The sequence below is a fragment of the Magallana gigas genome, chromosome 3 (assembly GCF_963853765.1).
Source record: "Magallana gigas chromosome 3, xbMagGiga1.1, whole genome shotgun sequence".
NCBI classification, from domain to species: domain Eukaryota; kingdom Metazoa; phylum Mollusca; class Bivalvia; order Ostreida; family Ostreidae; genus Magallana; species Magallana gigas.
Genome location: NC_088855.1, coordinates 44,519,014 through 44,538,801, shown reverse-complemented (window position 1 = coordinate 44,538,801; position 19,788 = coordinate 44,519,014). Strand labels below are relative to the sequence as shown.

The following is a 19,788-nucleotide window of genomic DNA, read 5'->3' as shown; positions in this document are numbered from 1 at the left end:
AAACTGTAACGTTAAATGTTACTATAAAGAACAAGGGACGTTATTGGCCAAAACATGCCGTGTTTTAAAATCTAATGATACCTACCATTTTCAAAGGCCAAGAATAAACAAAACTCAATGGTATATGATTTATTCATATAACTCTAGTGTAAGTATGATACATTTTACGTTAAACACGGCGCCTTTTTAAAACGAAAACGACATTTTACGAAGCCTTTAACGCGGCGTTATAAACATGACGGACAGGCTTAACTGGATTTTAACACAACCAAACATTTCTCTTATTTTTTTTTTCTTCTATTTTTTTCTTGGTATTAGTATTTATTTCCAAACTTTCCATTCCCTTTGTTTAGAATAAAAATTTCATATTAACTAACCCGACATAGTTAGGGAATCCGTACTGCTGAGAAATACTCGAAAGCCAGTAGAGGAAAATGAATATATACCAAGTATGATTCCCTCTATTTTATTACGAAAATGGATTGTACATTCATAGCTCTGTTGAAATTGACAGAACTGAATCGTTTATATTTCTTACTAGTTTATCGATCGGTCGAAACCTTCAGCAACCTAAGAAAAATCCCGAACTACACGAAATAATCATGGTGATGTCAGAATCAAATTCCAATAGGAGACTATTTGGCTGTTTCTTATACCTAACGTACTGATGTACGTAACAATAATTTTGTTAATTTTTCTGACTTTTTTCAACCAATTTATTAATTTGTTATTAGAAAGATGTAAATATAAACAATAAATTAGCGATCAATGCAGAGAAAAAGAACGCGGGTAATGTAATTTTTTTCTGCAATGTCGCCACCTTCATTTACCGCATGAATCACCATAGAAAGCATTTTATTGTTTAATACCTTACTTTTACTTTGTTAGTTTCTGGATTTTTTCTAATACACAAACAACTACGTACATGTAATTTAAGACAATCGACGCGCGTAGATAGAACAATTTAGCAACTTTATAAATGCGGAAATTCCACAAAGAAAATCATTTACCAACCGGTACATTAATATACAAGAAAACTCATTAATTAAACAGATGAATAGTATATTATAACTTCTAGCATGTATTAAGAACGAGCACAGGTCAATGCACTTTCTTTTCAATCTAATTACGTGTGCTTTGTATAGATAAAACCTATAAACCTGGTCATAGATCGTATACAAACTTTTAGTCATTGTGTGGAGATCGTTGTTTAAACCGTGAGTCTAGAAGGAATAAAATTTATTCAAATAAGACATTAGTAGTTCAGTCACTGTTAGTATGCACAAACATACATTCAGAGAGAGAGAGAGAGAGAGAGAGAGAGAGAGAGAGAGAGAGAGAGTTTGTTTATTTCTGTTCAACGTATAGAATATATACAAATTAAACTTCACGCTCGCAGTGTAAGAATCATATCAAACATAACAAACAATGTAAGACTAAGTTATTGCTGATCATACTTCTATTATCTTCGGACTTGAAAAACAAAGGAACGACACGTTTTTGTTGTCGACTCACGGAAGGAGCATGTGATGCAGCTAACGGGCTGAGTATTTATAGCACGTGGACTCTGAAACTGCTTGGTTGAATTTCATCATAATATGCTATTGTGCATTATTTTATTGATTAAAGGATTTAATATATGACAACTAGATTAAATAAATAGCTTATATTAGTGATTTAAAATTAAATGTACGTAAAGTTGAGTCTATCACACATTCTCTCTCTCTCTCTCTCTCTCTCTCTCTCTCTCTCTCTCTCTCTCTCTCGTTTCTTGGAACAAGTGATGTAGCCTGTAAACAAAAGGTTTCTAAGTGGTTTGATGAAGATGAAGTCTAAAATTTTAGACAAGATCACGAAAGATTCTACCGATTCACTAATTCTGCGCGCTAAAAAAATGAATATTTACATTTTTCAGTGTCTTTACCTGTGATAACACTACGTATCGATTTTGTACTGTACAGTCCAATAAATTCAAATGACGTATAACTGGGGCGCAAGTGGGGTTTGATTATTTATATTCCAATAATTAATCGTACAATTGCTGAAAATTATATGAATATAAGTAATAAGATATCATTCTTTGAGTATTATGAGGTGATAATTTAGGTCGGGGCGTGATCAAATCCAATAAAGCCCGACGGGCTTTATGATAGATTTGATCACGCCCCGACCGAAATTATCACCTCATAACGTTTAAAGAATATTCAATATACCGGTGTATGAAACATGTGCATGTTTTATAGGGGAAAAAATAGATGCTAGTAAATATAAAAAAAATTTATAGAAAGAAAATATTGAAAAGTACGTTCTATGAACTTTGGGATTTAAAACTAAAGTAGCTGCAGGACTGTAGCGTAGCTCCCGATCTCAGATTGAGACAAAAAAATTAATTTGGTTCAAAGTTTAAAACACAGTGAAGTCTAAAGACAATTGTTGTCCTTTATGTAAATGGTGTGAATAAACAGTTGCTCTTGGGAGGTTGTAAGATGTCTTTAAAGCCTGACAGCATCAACAATTTTCAAGACTGTTGTCGAGAAACATGCATCCTCTAGAACTTTGTAAGCATTTGGTCGCATTTTACGCACTTACATCGTATGCTTAAACTATATATCTCCACGGCATATCAAAGAAATCAGTCCATGTAGTGTAAGAAAATAACTTTGGTCTTCTCGATTTTTTACGGAGAGGGAGAAAATAATAAAATCATGAACCAAAGTTGAAATTAACTGCATTTATCGTTTTTATCGAGAAGGTATAATTGTTTTCATTAATATTTTAGATTTGATATCGCTGAATAGAGTAAAACCCGAGACATTTTTCCAAAAACTAGCAACGGCGGACTTTTTTTTTTGGAGGGGGGTGGGTAAAAATGGGATTAATCAGGTAACAGTCGGCAGTTCATCGATCAGTCGTTGTCTTGGACGATGTCGTATTCATTTTTCGTCGGCCGACCAATTTTGTGTCCATCGGGCCAAGTTACAAATTTTTTTTTTCTGCGTCGGCGGCCGATTTCTTCAGTTAAACCAGTCGTTCAATACTAGTAGTCCATCGAGCAATTCTCAATCATCTTCCGACCTTCGGAAGACAGTTCTTATGTCTGTCGTCGCTCGGTCGATCGACAATTGGATTTTCTTAAATGTCGGCCGACTGACGATCGAGGGTCAACTGGTCTTTGGGGCGATTTTGACAAATCGGCTACGATCAACCGTATACGGATTAGGTTTAACATATACCGGCTATCGGTTAATATATAAGCGGCGGTCAGGCGCGGAACCCTTTTCCTCGATAAATTGAAGCAATGCCCACGAAGTTACAGGTGAATATTCAGCAATTGCGAACTTGTCTATTTAATCAGCCGACCATCGGTACTAGTCGAAAGTAAGAAAAGATCACGGAAGACGAAGACAATATGACAATATGTCTAACGTCTGTTCTGGTTTTACGATTGGTTAAACTACTTCGTTCACATATGACGGATCCAAATGGACTTAAACATAAACTGTTTACTTAAAGAGGAGATTATTAGTGCTTTGACCAATCCTTTCAATATGTCGGCGATTATTTTCTGTTATGATCTCAACAAAAATCCACTGTAAAAATTTTATATAATCGTTTACATCTAAATAGTGTGTGTGTTGTAATTTTCTATTTATTTATTCATCAATGTATTTATTTTTCGTTTGCAATTTCTATTTCTTTTTTCCTTTTGGCTTCTCTTACGTAGCCTATACAAAAAATTGTTTTAGATTTTTATAAGATAAACCCTCTTTCACCGGTGAAAACCGCGTGTTACGCCGAGTAACTGTCCGTGTCGGATCGCGTTTTGCAATTTTCTAATCCTTTTTGCTAAAATTCACATTGTTCACAGTTATTAACCGTCACCATTTTCAGTATATGAATTTGTTATGATACAGAAAATAAGTATGTTAAATATAAAAGTGGTTAATGCATGTGAAAGGTTTTAATTTCAGCAAAGATTATTCATATTTCTATATATTATAACGATTTTTGGAGATCATTCCATGTTCAGCGTACACTAGTGACGTCATAATGAAAAATGACGTCATTTTGGTGCCTGTAGAATTTAGCCAGTATCGAACTTAGTAAAATGCACCACATCAAAAAACAAAACTAAGACGTTGAAAATATGATAAATTTTGCGGCCAAATACAGCTAATAACGTCCCTTGTTCTTTACTTTAATTGAATTGCCTAAATTCTGTAAACTAACGTTAATCTCCTTGACATGCATATTCCTTACGGCGTATCTGCGTATCGACAGTCAAAGTAAACATTGTATATGAATTCATCCTTAATTACACATCACATTTTATTTTCAGACTTTTAGGGTGGTACTCTATGCCTCGAGGAAGGCTCCAAGGTGAATTGAAATGATGAAGATTTTCAAATGAAATCTTGTCAGCGAAATACCGGTAATAATGAAAATATACATATTTGGGAGTACATCCGACATCCTGTCATAACTAAAGTTTGAGTGTTTTTCTTCCCCCAGTTGGGTGGTGTGCCCCATGTCTAAATTCTAGGCATGTCTCCACCCTTCTTCTTTTCTTCACTGGTGCATTTGTTTTTAAAGATCACTGTTAAAATTAACTTAATAAATGACACCCACATAATAAAAAAAAACCAAAAAACATTATTTCAATAAAACTGTAAAAAAAAAAAAAAAAAAAAAAAAAAAAAGTATTCGATGCATTCATGAAATTATTTTATGAACATCTTTCAACAAGTTTCTGAAATTAAAGCATAATATATTTTTCTAAATCATTTTATCAAAAATGAAAAAAATTAAGGTATCAGAAAATAATGGCCTGTTATCAGTTCTATTTCTGAGTAAATCAAGAAAAAATATCTAGATAAAAAAACATATTTTACATTTTGATGTCAGAAATATACTAAAATAACATGTAAATGAGTACTAGTTGTTTTATATAGTTTAATGAATTAGTTAATTTTCCGAAATAAAAGATATTAAAAAAATGAATGCATTTTTTAAAAAACAAGAATAGAATTCCACGGTCCCCCGCCGGTCAAGCAGTATACTAGTATACTGTGTATTGAAATATTTTCAAACATTCAGGACTGTTCCAGAATTAAATGTGTGGGGAGGTTGGGAGGAACATTTTTTTACCCCCACCACCCATTTTTTTTTCTATTTTTCCTGTCGCAAATATATCCAAAATACTACAATCTAAAAGAACTTGACCAAAGTATTAGCGGTATAAACATTTGGTATAAATTTAATAAAAATCTGTCAAAATTTGTAGGCATGAGAGCGCTTACAAGGTCACAAAGTCCCATAACTCCAACAAAAAGTATCGACCAATGCTAATTTTCGAACTTGACCAAGATAATAGTGGTATAAACATTTGGTATAAATTTAATGAAAATCCGTCAAAATTTGTAGGCATGAGAGCGCTTACAAAAAAGTGTGATAAATCCGTCACAAAGTTCCATAACTCCAACAAAAAGTATCAACCAATGCTGATTTTCGAACTTGACCAAGGTAATAGTAGTATAAACATTTGGTATAAATTTAATGAAAATCCGTCAAAATTTGTAGGTATGAGAGCGCTTACAAGATCAATTTTTTTATAAAACGGAGACGTTATTGTGGTCAAAGTCCCATAACTCCAACAAAAAGTATCGACCAATGATGATTTTCGAACTTGACCAAGGTAATAGTAGTATAAACATTTGTTATTTAAGGAAAATCAGTCAAAATTTGTAGGTATGAGAGCGCTTACAAGGTCAATTTCTTTATAAAACGGAGTCGTTATTGTGGTCAAAGTCCCATAACTCCAACAAAAAGTATCGACCAATGATGATTTTCGAACTTGACCAAGGTAATAGTAGTATAAACATTTGGTATAAATTTAATGAATATCCGTCAAAATTTGTAGGTATGAGAGCGCTTACAAGGTCAATTTTTGGATAAAACAGAGTCATTATTGTGATCAAAGTCCTATAACTCCAACAAAAAGTATCGACCAATGCTGATTTTCGAACTTGACCAAAGTATTAGTGGTATAAACATTTGGTATAAATTTAATGAAAATCGGTCAAAATTTGTAGGTATGAGAGCGCTTACAAAAAAGTGTGACGGACGGACACACGGACGCACGGACACATTGACGCACGGACGCACGGACGCACGGACACACGGACGCACAGACGCACGGACGGACGCCCGGCATTTCTATGTCCCCGCACCGCGTTGCGGCGGGGGACAAAAAAAGGTGGGGCTGATAAATACTTGTATTTAAAAAGGTGTCATATATATGTTAGTACAGATACAACCGACGATGCAGTTGTATACAGGGATTTGATTCGATGGTGTCCTATTTGTCCAGAAACTCCTTTACTTTGTCAATTTAGAAAACACCATCTTTTATAACAAGAGCAATGCCTAATATGTGTATGGTATTCTTTTTGTGGACAGATTTAAAGGGAATCAATATTGAATAATAGTATTTTATCACAAGTTTATTAATGGTTTATCGATAATAACCACGACCAACGACTAAAGAATAAGAATCTGCTGAAATCCACTATCAATTGATAGATTCAAGATGTAAATGTATTAATTTAAGGGGAGTGTCAGGACTAAATATCTGCTGTGTGGTGACATTTCATTGAGATTTTGAGGTCTATTCTTAACTATTCTTAAAGTCATGGGGGCTTTTTAAATTGCATGAAAAGTTTGCATCAAAATCGTAAGATCGTGCTTAATTAATAATTGTGCAAATAACTTAAACTTTAATAACAAATAAGAATGAATACAAAACTTTAATAGCAAATACGATTAATACAAAGCGATTATATCAACAGAAGAAAAGAAAGACGCATTCGCTGACAATGGACATGAATTTATTCTCATAAACTGTAAAAATAAGTTAATTATTTTATAAGTGACAAAATAAACATGATTGGATCTAAGGATTGCATGAAAAGGGGAAATGAAAGAGAAAGGAATAAAGAATACATACGGCTAACCAAGAGAGCTAACTCTCTCGATCCATAATCCTTTTTTCCATAAATTTACATACTTTTATCAACGTTTTCGTACTCCTTACTTTCAAAAGCTGCTCAGATTTAAATACATCTGGGTATAACTACTTTGGTAGATATGATACAATAGATTGCAAAATATATGGATCACTACAATTAAACTTATCACCTATTTTATATTTTAAGCAAAATGTACAAATTCTCCCATCTCCAGAATTGTACATTACTACTAACTAAGGTAATTTAGTATTACTCTTTATATATTCAATTGACTTGGAAGTTTAACATAATAAATATTTTTTTCAAAACCAATAGTTGTCTTAAGTTATAAGACCTCTGGAGAATTTAAACATGTCAGCATACAATTTTGTCTGAATGGATCATACAACATTTAAAATATAAACAAAAGTTTTGTTTACATAACAAAGAATTGTAAGCTCCGTAACTCGCTTATAACTCAACGAATGACACTTAAATTTTTGTTCCCTATTAAAAATGCCTTACTGAAGTATTGTTAACATTAAAATCATGAAAATAATTTTTTTACCAAAAATGTGACCATGCCCCTTTAAAACTACTTTCTTCAGCCAAGATAATACTAACTAAAGGTATATAGCAAACCGTTGAAGGTCATTTATACATATCACTTTTGTTATTTTAATAGATATTTGTATTGGCCCGGAATAAATAATGTCTGTTTCTAGCTTCCCAAACTAGCGTACATTTATCTATATGCCGAACTTGTCTTTTTTCAAATTTTGTGATGTACACGTGCATTATAATTTGGTGAGAAACTTAGTATTGTTTAAACTTATAACTTATCGTAATCTACCAACCATATTTTTAAACTGAAAAAGAACCAAATATAAATAAAATCAAACAGGAGAAAAGACCCTCTTTTTCAAATTATAGTCGGCCAGAGACGCATAATTTTTCAATGGTCAAAGTAAACTGTACAAAAAATGTAATTTGCATCTTTTCTATTTTTACAAAGTCTATCGGATAACCCTAGCGTCCCAACAATAAATGGAACGCAGTCCAGCGACTGTCATATCATTGAACCAAAAGGTCGGACAAAGAAGACTAATATTTGTGAATTATCCATTGAACTTGCATTTATTTTATTAACTACTATGATCCAGTTAATCTAGTAAATTCCTCCTTTCTTCTTGCTTTAATTATTTGTCGAATAGTCATAAAATGACTACAAGTAAAACAGTCCTCTTCGTACATGAGCATGCACTCTACAAGAGACAACATTCACATGTATAACTCCAAGCCTGTAGATAAGGTTAACATAATTGTTCCAATGTCACAATGGCCTACAGTATACGTATAACGGGAACTGTGCTTTTAGTGGCATTTTCTGGCGTCTTCGCCTCATTGAAACAAGGTTTGTTTTGTTTATTTGTTTACAATTGTTCTTTCCTTATATAAAGAAAGAATTAAAAAAAGAAACGGATAATCAGATGGACAAACGGGCCAACGGACGGACAAACGAGCAGGCATAGAGACCATACAAGTCGCAATTTTTTTAACCTTTGTCTCAATTTTAACTTTAGGCGAGATTGCCATCGGTAGCGCATCCTTGCCGGATTCCTCCATCGAATTTACAATCTCGGACGGACGCATCCTACTGAAAGCTCACGTTTCCGGAAATGATGTCAAGTCTTGTAAACTTTCCACTGATTCCAAACAGATAGAGAAGCTTTTAAAAAGCCTCCCCAAAACCGAGCAAATAGGTAAAAAACAATTACCTTTTCCCGATTCACTTTGTAACATTATTTGTTCCAATATTTCATTTAAAAATACAGGAACCTTTTGCAAAAATTGATAAAAAATAACTTTTTACCATAGAGTTTCATATATTTTTTCTTTTGCAGGTGAATATGCAGTCCAGGAGATGTTCGAACGCTGCTTAAGGTACATGATCTCGGGAAACAAGAGAGCGGACGACGACAACAAATCCACAATGCCATTTGCACCGGAGAAAACCGGTCAACCTGCCGGTCCAGGGGCTTCTGGGATTGGTATATTTCCAGGCACCAAATGGTGCGGGCTCGGGAACAAGGCTGACAATTATGCAGATCTAGGTTGTATTTTTTTTAAATAGTTAACTTATTTCGCATATTTTTGCTTTCTGGCCAGTCTCAATTTTTTTGAAATGCCAACGTTTATGTGAACAGTATCAGGTATTATACTATCTACATACATATATAGTTTTTGTTGCTTTGTAGAATTAATTTTTAATGACTCAAGTAAATTACATTTCTTTTTTAAATGAACTGCATGTGTAAAATGCCTTTAAGGAAATAGGCTTTAAAAAAAGGCTTTAAAAACCCATCCACAATTCAAGTAAAGATTTGGATTAAAAATCAATTTAATTTTTTTTAAATTCAATTTTAAATTCAAATTTTTATTCAGGGAAGTTCAAAGATACCGACACTTGCTGTAGAGCTCATGACCAATGTCCATACTTCATCGACCACTTCGAAACCAAATACAACTTCCACAACCCTTATCCATGGACGCTGAGCCACTGTGACTGTGATAACAAGCTGTACTCTTGTTTGAAGGTACACTATACAGGCATATTGTAACTTACCATACTTTACAAAAGATACGCAAGTATGAAGTGATATCAAATCCATTATGAGTTGGTATTGGACAATAACAAGCTTGTTCATACATGGCGGAAAAAGGTTTTCTTATAATGAATTATATTTCTCGTTACAATGTATCTTGTTCAAAAGAGTACTTTAACAATTCAATAGCATAAACCATGAGTAATTCGTTATGGTAATGCATACATTGTTATGATAGTAACAACAAATTTACTTAAAATGGCAGTATTTATAATGAGTTATAATTTTAAAATATTTATTTTCACAACGTTAACCATAATACAGAATTAATATTATTGAAATCTCACAGCATACCATATAACGAAATTGATAGCTGTAATATTGGATTACTGATACTAGTGGCATACTTAGTGGCATATATACTTAGTGGCATATATATTTAGTGACATATATATTTCAGTCAGTAAATACAACTGCGGCTAATGAGGTTGGACAACTGTTTTTCGGTCTCCTGAATGTCAACTGTTTTACTTTCCACAACGGTCACTATTGCCAGCAGGAACATTGGACCCACCTGTTCTGTGAGAAGTATGCAACGGGACAACGCGCTATCACCCAGAAGTTCCCACACAAATGGAGTGATACCATTGGGTGATATGTTTGGAATATGTCAAATAAAATTACAGTGAAATTATAATATGTTAAAGAATTTTAAAATCTGAATTTATCAACAACATTGAATGCCAGTGGAATGAAGCACCAAAAGTTATTAATTCGGAAAAAGTTTGATTGTGTTTGTTGTGAACTTTTTTTAATTTTTTTTTTAAAAGAAAAATGAGTAATTGTAAATTCATTTTTTAAAATGGTTCATTTAAAAAGATAAACGATTAAAAGACATTATTGTGAATTTGATGTCCAAATTGGAGACCTCAAAATGTCTACAGATCAGAAAGATAAGGAAATAAGACACTATATCTTATCTATTTTAACTACGTATTCTTTTCATTTTAATAAAATGACACTTTGTATTCATGAGTGTTCAAAATTTCCAGTCATCATTATTGACATAAACTGTGAACGGTTACCTGGATCAAGGTTCCGGAACAGTTACACGTACTGACATAATATTCCTTAAAAAACCTTATCAAAATAGACCAATTGATTTCATTGGACATCCACGAGCAGAAGTATATATTACGTAAAGGCTGGGCGAGGCGCCGCCGTGTTTGTTCTTCCTAAAGTTTTTGTTGACATTCACCCAGGAATCATTGCTACATTTACAAAATATTGTATGATATTTCTTTTTCTACGGCGTTTGTAGGAATCTTCAGGGGGCAACTTCCTAGTTCTGGGCTAATATTACATAATAGTTATATGATATACGTACACAGGAAGCGAAAATACTCATTTCTAAGGCATTTTAACGTCATATTTTACATACATGCACTATACACATGCAAATATTTCGTTGAAATGATCTATTTACGTAATGTTGAATATCTCAAAATAGATTTAAAGTTGGCTATCGAGATCAATATTTTCTTTTATTATACTTTCATGTTAAATACTGAAATCTGATTGGTTTAGACGCAGTTGGTAATCTGTTCTATTACCCTCAGCATTAGCAACACACTTGGCAATGGGTAACACAACGAATTGTTACATGCGCGTAAATTATGCGCGTACGGTTCGCCATAGAATTCACTTCATTTCTATATGAAAGCAATAAAATTTTCTTTCAAATAAAGACATTCAGTATAATAAAATAAATAGTGCCTATTTGGGAGGGTAACTGTTGAAATTGACACCCCTCGAAAACCATTGTCGCGTCGGTTGACAATGGTTTTCTCGGGGTGTCAATTTCTTCAGTTACCCTCCCAAACAGGCACTATTTATATAGTGTTGAACTAGAACAAATAAAACTCCGATATGTATAGAATATCACACTTTTGTTTTGATCTCGGCCCTTCGGGCTTGGGCCGATACCAACCGCTCGGGCTGATACCAGGGACGAGATCAAAACAAAAGTGTGATGTTGTTTATATCATATATCTAAAATCAAAGACTTTAATTCAAATTTAAATTCCAAATAAGGAATATAATTTATCATGAAGAAGCTATAGATTTTTTCGGATTTACAAAACTTGTTCGTTTTTATTTCTTTTTATATGTGTTAAAACTGTAAAGAGTTGTCGGACTTCGTTGACAAACCATCGTCATTTAAAATACAGTAGAAGAGAGTCTGTCGTCTGAAATGAAGGACTATCTTCTAGAATTCAAAATTATCGCGAGATAAACTTCCCTCCTACGCAGCTTCGTTATGAGTCAAATTCTTTCACTGGGATTTCGTAAGTTTCCCGTCAGATTCCATTCATAAAGATCTATACTGTTATATAGAAAGTTATTGGAGAACGTTCATAAGCGCGTCCATTACTTTAACCCCTTTATTTTTACAGTCTAATCTCTGATTTTCTAAGATTAAGTCTCGTTCCATCCTTCTCTATATCCTCCATAATTTAAACGTTGATTGATAGTAAATAAATCGTGCTATTGTTCTAAATACACAACCGTTGTGTAGGTTACCTCCCCTTACTTAGATACACATCACTCTTTGGCGCTATTTTTGAATTATTATTTTTCAATTTTCGGTAATACATCAAAATATTCAGACGTGTAAGGTGATAATTTGTATTATATATTCGTTATTCTATCGTTTTTTCACAAACTAGTCTTAATTTAAAGTAGAGATATATGGAAATTATCAATTTCAAATTTGAGGGCAATACATCCCCTTGACGACGGGCTGAGACAGAGAAATATCAGCCCCAAGGGCGATACAGCCCTAGCTTCCGGTTGCTGTCTCACCTAGTCTAAAACACGTGTATCAGGGCTGATACACTACTAGGTATATGATATACTATATGTAGTACCCTATTTAACTAAGATATTATCATAAAGCAAATTGCAACATCTCGGACCATTCCGGTAGAGCTCGGAAAAACACCTCGAATGTATTACAAAGGCGTCCATCACAACCACCCTTTTTATAAAACTTGATGTAAATACAACATATTTTACGGTTCGTTGAGATGCAAGCTAGACTAGATTAAAGTCAATGATATACCCTAAAATATACCACAGAAGCGAAATATAAGGCAATTATTTTAATGGGAAGCGACTCCTTATATCCGGTAATCTTAATACTATTGAGGTGTTTTTCCAAGCTCTTCTTTTCAGAGATGTTGCAATTGATCATAAAGCATCATTAAAAGAATCCATTTCTGAAATTTCAGAGACAATTGTAGATCTGACCATCAGTATTCTTGACCCTTTTTGTAATCAAATGAAAGAATAATCCAAAACCCTTTGATATATGATAATCCTTAGGTTATACCAAATTGATTAATATTATAATCTAATATCTCATGAATAAAATGCACACTTATAATTTAGACCATATATGCTTTGGTATAGTGTAAATTCTTTATTTGAACTTAATTCCGTGATTCTGTCTTTTGTTTCAAAACCCTAGGATATAAAACCGTAAGCATAATTTATTGGTTAAAACATTATATTGATGTAGTTCAAAAGGTTAGAAAAATAAAAGCGAATTTTAAAGTCGATGAGGGTGGCTCCTCGCGATTTTATACTGATAATAATTACTCGCGTGTAATAATAAATCTACAGTATATAGCAAGAGGTGCGCGATGTTCAAGTAATAGATCCCTTCTTGAACAAGATTACCTATACTAAATATGATTGTTTGGCGCTGAAAATGGACGAGTTTTCACGCCGTTATCATAGGGTTGCTCGACAAACACTATTCAACGTTGGTGAGAGCGCATAAAGGTTTCCTGTTAATGTCAAGTAATAGCATGTAGTTTTCCTCAGTTTGCTTTATTCTACTTACTTTCAGTATGTTTTCTTTGTTTTTTACACAAGTATTTCTTCGGTTGAAAACTTGCACTTTGGTTGTCTAGCAGGTAAACATCACTAGAACAGACTAAATGATAAATATAAAATATGATAAATTATGTCACCAAGCAAAACCGAAAGAGTAAAATCATGGTTAACCAAAAATGAATGAAATATTATTAATAATTTATTATTGCTAAATAAAGACATGGATTTTTTTTAAGGGGGGTCACAAGACCAGATAGTGGGGTAGATATTTTTGGTGCACAGTAATTCGCACAGTACTGAGTATATGTTTCCACCTTTTACTACATCGACATGACTAAGCATCCAATAGTAAACTAAGTTGTAAAATTGACCTTCGAGTGCAGACAGACAGAACAATAAAGGATTTAAATATCTTTGTTCTGGCTCGTATGAAATTGACATGTTGAATTTTATATTTATCCTTTACTAAAGTGCTGGCATCCAGCCAACATTGATTTCAAGATAGTGTGAAAGGGTTATTACGTTTCTAAAATAAAGCTCTTTAATAATGAAGCTTTTTGAAACAACTTCATAATTTCATATAAAGGTTCTAACAGTAAATGTGTGATATATAGGCGGAAGGGGGGGGGGGGGGGGGAGATTACTATAAATCTCTTTGATGATTGTCAATTTTACCATTTTTCTTTCGTTTTCTATATACTGAGATTTAGCAAGCATGGATGCGATTGGATGAACTTTCTGTTCCTTAACAACCGTCATATGTACAATCATAAACCAAAACAAAAGCCCCTTCCTGACTCATGGGGTCTCTTTATATTTGTTTTGATATGTAAATTATGTCTCCACGTGACTAAACCCGACATGAGACAAAGCTAAAAAACACGACACACACACAGTTATTGTTATCCTTTAAATGTCTTCTGTGAGGGAAGCCAGCTACTTCTAATTTAATTGCCAGCTAACAGATGAGACAGGATGTGTTCTCACCTCCGTTCGCGGGAAATTAGGACCCGGGCTAGAAGTTCTTCTCTGACCAGGAAGATAGGCCGTCAGTGTCGTTTGATCGGAGACGACATGACAGAAAGGTACCAGACAAACAGAAGACAGAACTTTCATTTCGAGGCTCCTCGCCTGAACATCGACCCAGGCTCTGTTATCTTTGTGGGTCTGGTGACTTCTTTGCATCTGTTAGTTATTCTTTCACGGAATGGTTGACATTTTTTATGAAGATACTGAAGAGAAAAAAAACCAGGAGTGAATGATGCAGCTTTCAAAATATCCATCTACAATATCTACAAGATAGCGAGCAAGAGAAAATATCAGCCATGAAACAAACTTTTGACAATTAATTGATACCATTTCTCTACTTTCTGCAACTGGGTTTCATACATATTTTAAGACTTACTGTTCATCAATTAATTGAATCATTCAGGTAAATCATATGAAAATCTCTTTTTTTGTCCGAAAGACAGTGCGCGATTTGTGAAAGTCTTACATGATGATATGATAGTTAAAGTACATTTACACTTGTATTGAAAAATCGAACGTTTTATGCCAAAAGACTGACAGTCATTCAGAAGACTTTTGGAGACCGCCGAGAGTGTGTTCAGACTTGTATATATGCATCTTATTTGTTTTTAATGGCATTCTGTGGATTTACATTGATGTGTTCATGTTATTATTATACAAAATGTTGATATTGTTCAATGCTTGAATGGGAATATTTGTGAATGTAATAAAATAATTGTCGAACTTTAAAAAAATGTTTTTATCTTTACGCAGTTAAATGCCGAAGTTAACAATTTTTTTCAGCTAAAACTATTGTAGAATATGAATTTAAAAAAAAACATTTGCATGCCATCTCATATAATATACAATTGATGAAAATCAAATTTATATCAGTGATCGAACCCAGGGCATTAGAATGTAAACTCTGACAACTGAGCTGTTATACATGAACTTACTCCCACGCAACGAGAACTGGACTAAATTGTGTGGTGGATAGAAAACCAAAAACTGTTATTTTTTCTTATAAACATAAAAGCCTCGGGAAAAACTATATTGTCGATACTCGTCTTGTATCTTAGTATTTGGGTACATTTTGAAAATTAAACATCGTACATCTTATTTAATATTAAGATTATTTCATCAATGAAATCGCAAGGATTTTTTTGTTGCACTTGGAATGATTCATTTATTTATGAGATTAATAGACTGGTGTCTTTTATTTAAAAAAAACCGTACTTTTGAAAAATATTGCAGTTGGGTTATCGAATTTGCTTTTAAATTAAGTAAACTGAGACCTTAACTTATTTTCGCAAAAATATTTTGAGAATAAATAAAAATTTGTTGAGTAATTTGTATTTATTCCTATCTGGACCTTACATTGAATATATTAAAAAAAAATTAGTTTGAATAAAAGTTATCAATAAGTTTAAACTATCAAAACTGGTGTTAAAATTTTTAGAAAATACCTTTTTTGGTTTTAGGGATATTTGTTTATTGAATACGCAATCAATAATTTGCATGGTTGTCATCAAATCATATCTTGCATTTTTACATTGCTTCCCCAACACGAATAATTTGCATCTAAAAATAGACCTTACGAAACAACACTTCTGCCTTTTAAATGGTCTACTATAAGTTAATTTGCTTAAACCGATTATTTTGCCCCCAGACCAGATCAATTAATCCATGCCACTTATGATTCAGACACCCTTGATCTGCTCATAATCTGCTCAAAAGACCCTCTTATAAAGTCACAAAACTTTGGGCTGTGTTAAGCATGTCCTGAGAAGAAGTTGTGATAGGTACCTGATCAAGGCCGGATTATTGGTAGCACTGACAGCAATCAAGACCAGCAAATGATCGGGGGTGATTGCACGAACCGAAAAAAATCCTACGCATTTATTAAGTTTTTTTTATGTTTTATCTTACTCTTATATTAACAGGTGATTTGCATACGATTTTTGTTGTCTTTGTCTCACATTATGCAATATATTAGCGCACATGTAACTAAAGGAGCGTTGAAGTCGTCCACGCCCAATATGAAATTAGATGAAACTAGGACAAGATAAGTTGAAAGGAAGAAAAATTTCAATCGCAAAATGAAAATAAGTTGAGGATTTGAACTATTGATAAAAAATCCATACAGTTTAAGATTGGAAACTATTATTGCATAGTTTTATCTTCCTAACGACCTTGTTTTCCTGTCTTTATATGAACTTTTCAAGATATGTCGTTTCAAGATGTTCTGCCGTATTCATTTTTGTCCATGCATATACATTTTTGGGGATCTACTATCGAAACATAAAGGAACAATATTATCTCAGTTGCAGATGACTATAGCTTGAAAATGGTCAAGAAACTGTTCTTCTAACGGGGTCACCAAGGAAGGAACCTGTTTAAATAAATAGTTATCCATCAATATTGATATATTTATCGTTTCTTTGGAAATGATGAATAAAATTGTATGCAGTATCTTAACTTTAGATCCCCAATCCAAAGAAAATATTTATTTACAGAATACTTGAAAACCCCATCACTTAACTATATTTTTTAAAATACTGTTTTGTTTTGTTTTGTTTTTTGTATTAAGAAGAATTTATTAATACATCAGTCACAATCCATGAGGTTCAACATACATATATTTCCGCCACTGGATATCAACGGATACTAGCAACGGATGTGTTGCAATTGCTCAACATTTATTTTTCAAAACATGAATTTTCAAAACATAAATCTGTTTATTTAAAAATGCCAAAAAAAAACCCCAAAACGCTGCGTTTGTCAGACGTCCTTGATTTTGAAGATTTGAGTAAAAGTAGACGGAGACTAATCCTCTCAATAAATATTTCGCATCAAATAAAGAGGTCGACCACTGGCAGAGGACCAGTTGTCAGATCAAATGGAGATTTCGAGTCTTCAAGAACGGTTTTCTTGACCTTGGTAAAATGAGTTAGACACTATTTTGCAAAGAGCGTCTAAAGATTTGTTGATGAATCCTCTATTAATTAATATCATGTAATTTGCTATGAAAATGAAAATTGCATCTAAAAAACCCCATTCACCCAGCAAGCAATGATTATAAACTTCTGGCACCAAATCTATAAATAGATCTTATGCAACACACTTTCGCCATATGTCAGCTGCAATTCCGGGTATTGAATAACTAATCGATTGATTATCTAAATAGCATTGTTCTTAATCATTTTATGTATCAAAGGGATACCAGTAAACAATTGCATTTTCTTTAAAACCCCTTCTTCAATGAGGAAAAAAAATCAAAATATAAAAAGTGCACATATGTTTAATAAGACTTCAAAATTGCAATGTTCAATGAAAAGGTCACAAAATCTGCAACACAAAAAGTTCCCATTTCTTTGCTGTAAACGGAACAGGTGACTCATCGTGCTCTCTGTAGCAACACCCTGGCACCCGTTCCTTATGCGACACTTTGGCCAGCTGCCATCCGCTCCTCATAACAACATCACAGTGCCGTCAAGGTTATGCGCCAGTATCGACTTAGTTCTGCATTTGCAAGTGGTTATGCTCCAATAATTTTTCTGAAACAACATAAGAAAAATATTGTATAAAGAAAGTTCTGGTAAATAGACTGACACGTTTAAACCGTTTGCAACTAATAATTTAAAAAACATACACGTTATATGGGACTGATATACGTCTCTAATCGCAATATTATATTAACTGTAGCACTCAGTTTATGATAAAAAGAATCTTTTCAGGGACGAAACCGCCGTATTTAGGGCGATAGAATAAAGTAAGTGTAGCATTTCTTAGGAATAATGCAAACATGTTTGACGGCACAAAATGTACTGGCACATTACTCAACAAAGCACTAGTTCATCATTACAATGGGTTCATCATAACATTTGTTCATCATTGCAAAGGGTTCATCATAACAGTTCATCATTACACATGGCTTATCATTGCAATTGGTCAACACTGTCGAGTTAGATTACACTTGTAAAAGACACCGAATAATATCTTAAGTTTATATTATAACATTCAGAAAATAACCTTTATATAATTGTTTTGGTGAAATCAATTTATGGTTTAATATACATGTAGAATGAAATTGACATACCTTGATGTTTTTTCAAGAGAGAATCCACCGTATAATTTCTTTGCCAAACCATTTCGCCAAACCACCAAGTTCTTCATCCCTAGTATCTGCATAGCGATGATCGAACGAATCTCCAGCTTTCTGCAAAAATCGTCCTAAATTCTGCGCACAGCGTATGTTGTATTCTTCTTTTGAAAAGAAATAAATGGTCACCCGTTTCTCTTTATTTTTTTCAGAGTTTTCCGGTTCATTTTGTAACCTAGTTACTTGGGGAACCATTATTTGGTATAATTTCCTGAGCTTTTCGACAAAACTCTTGTTCCACGGTGTATGGAATTCGTTTTCCTCTGCTCTAGGGTAAGATAATTTTGATTTTTCTTTCACCTCTGTGATATCTTCTTCAATGTTTTTAACAAGCTTGTCCAGAACCAGCTGATTGTCGCTGCACATGCCAAATGTCCATTCAATGATCCGAGAACTTTTTCAATATTTTAAATTGAATTGTATGTTGATTTGTTTCGTTTCCGTATTCACCCCGTGTCTGTCCTTTTAAAAATTAATACAGGAAATATAATAATGTTTATAAACACTGAATCACGTGGTGCCCTGGCAATAGTCCAGGGAGGTCTTTGTCAGATTGATAAAAAAATATTAAATATAGATTATCATCCTGCATCACTTATGGCTATTGTTCAAACTGATCAAAGCTGTTCTTTTATAACTAACAGACAATTCATGCTTTGAGTGGGTTTGTGGAGTAGTAATCTTTGTTTATTTTTTAAAACTTAAGTTTCATCTATACTTGGTGCCAGATTACTAATGGTTAATAATCATTGTGGTTTTCACAAAGAACCGCAACTGGTGCATGTGTTGTTTGTTTGTTTAAAGTTCTTGGCAATTCAGTTGTTCAAGTATTGCTAACGAAGAGTCACAAATTAGTAACATGGACTCTGGTGAACGACCTTTTGGTCAAATGAAGTGGTGTACTCTTTTTGCAGTTCCTTATTGCAAATTTAAACTTTCCATGAACCAGAAGGGAAACCTTGACAAATATGACTTCACTTTATCATAGATAGTTGATTATAGTAAAAACAGATTCATATAAAGTTATATTATGTAATTTTCATCTTTTATGTGTTTACTTATTTCAAAGTATATAATACGCAAACTTTTTTACAGCCTATGT

At 33.3% G+C, this 19,788-nt stretch overlaps 1 protein-coding gene and 1 long non-coding RNA gene across 2 annotated transcripts; one reads left to right on the top strand and one right to left on the bottom strand.

Moving 5' to 3' along the window:
• Nucleotides 1-8,264: 8,264 nt before the first annotated feature.
• On the top strand, nucleotides 8,265-10,399 carry LOC105343298 (uncharacterized). Its single transcript, XM_011450608.4, has 5 exons — nucleotides 8,265-8,421; nucleotides 8,591-8,770; nucleotides 8,912-9,121; nucleotides 9,453-9,604; nucleotides 10,074-10,399. The coding sequence occupies exons 1-5, from the start codon at nucleotides 8,346-8,348 to the stop codon at nucleotides 10,266-10,268; spliced, it is 813 nt and encodes a 270-aa protein (XP_011448910.3). The 5' UTR covers nucleotides 8,265-8,345; the 3' UTR covers nucleotides 10,269-10,399.
• Nucleotides 10,400-17,809: 7,410 nt separating this feature from the next.
• On the bottom strand, nucleotides 17,810-19,593 carry LOC117680706 (uncharacterized). Its single transcript, XR_004595642.2, has 2 exons — nucleotides 18,624-19,593; nucleotides 17,810-18,081 (listed from the first exon to the last, which is right to left on the bottom strand). It is a non-coding gene; the product is annotated as an uncharacterized lncRNA (long non-coding RNA).
• Between the last annotated feature and the right edge of the window lie 195 nt (nucleotides 19,594-19,788).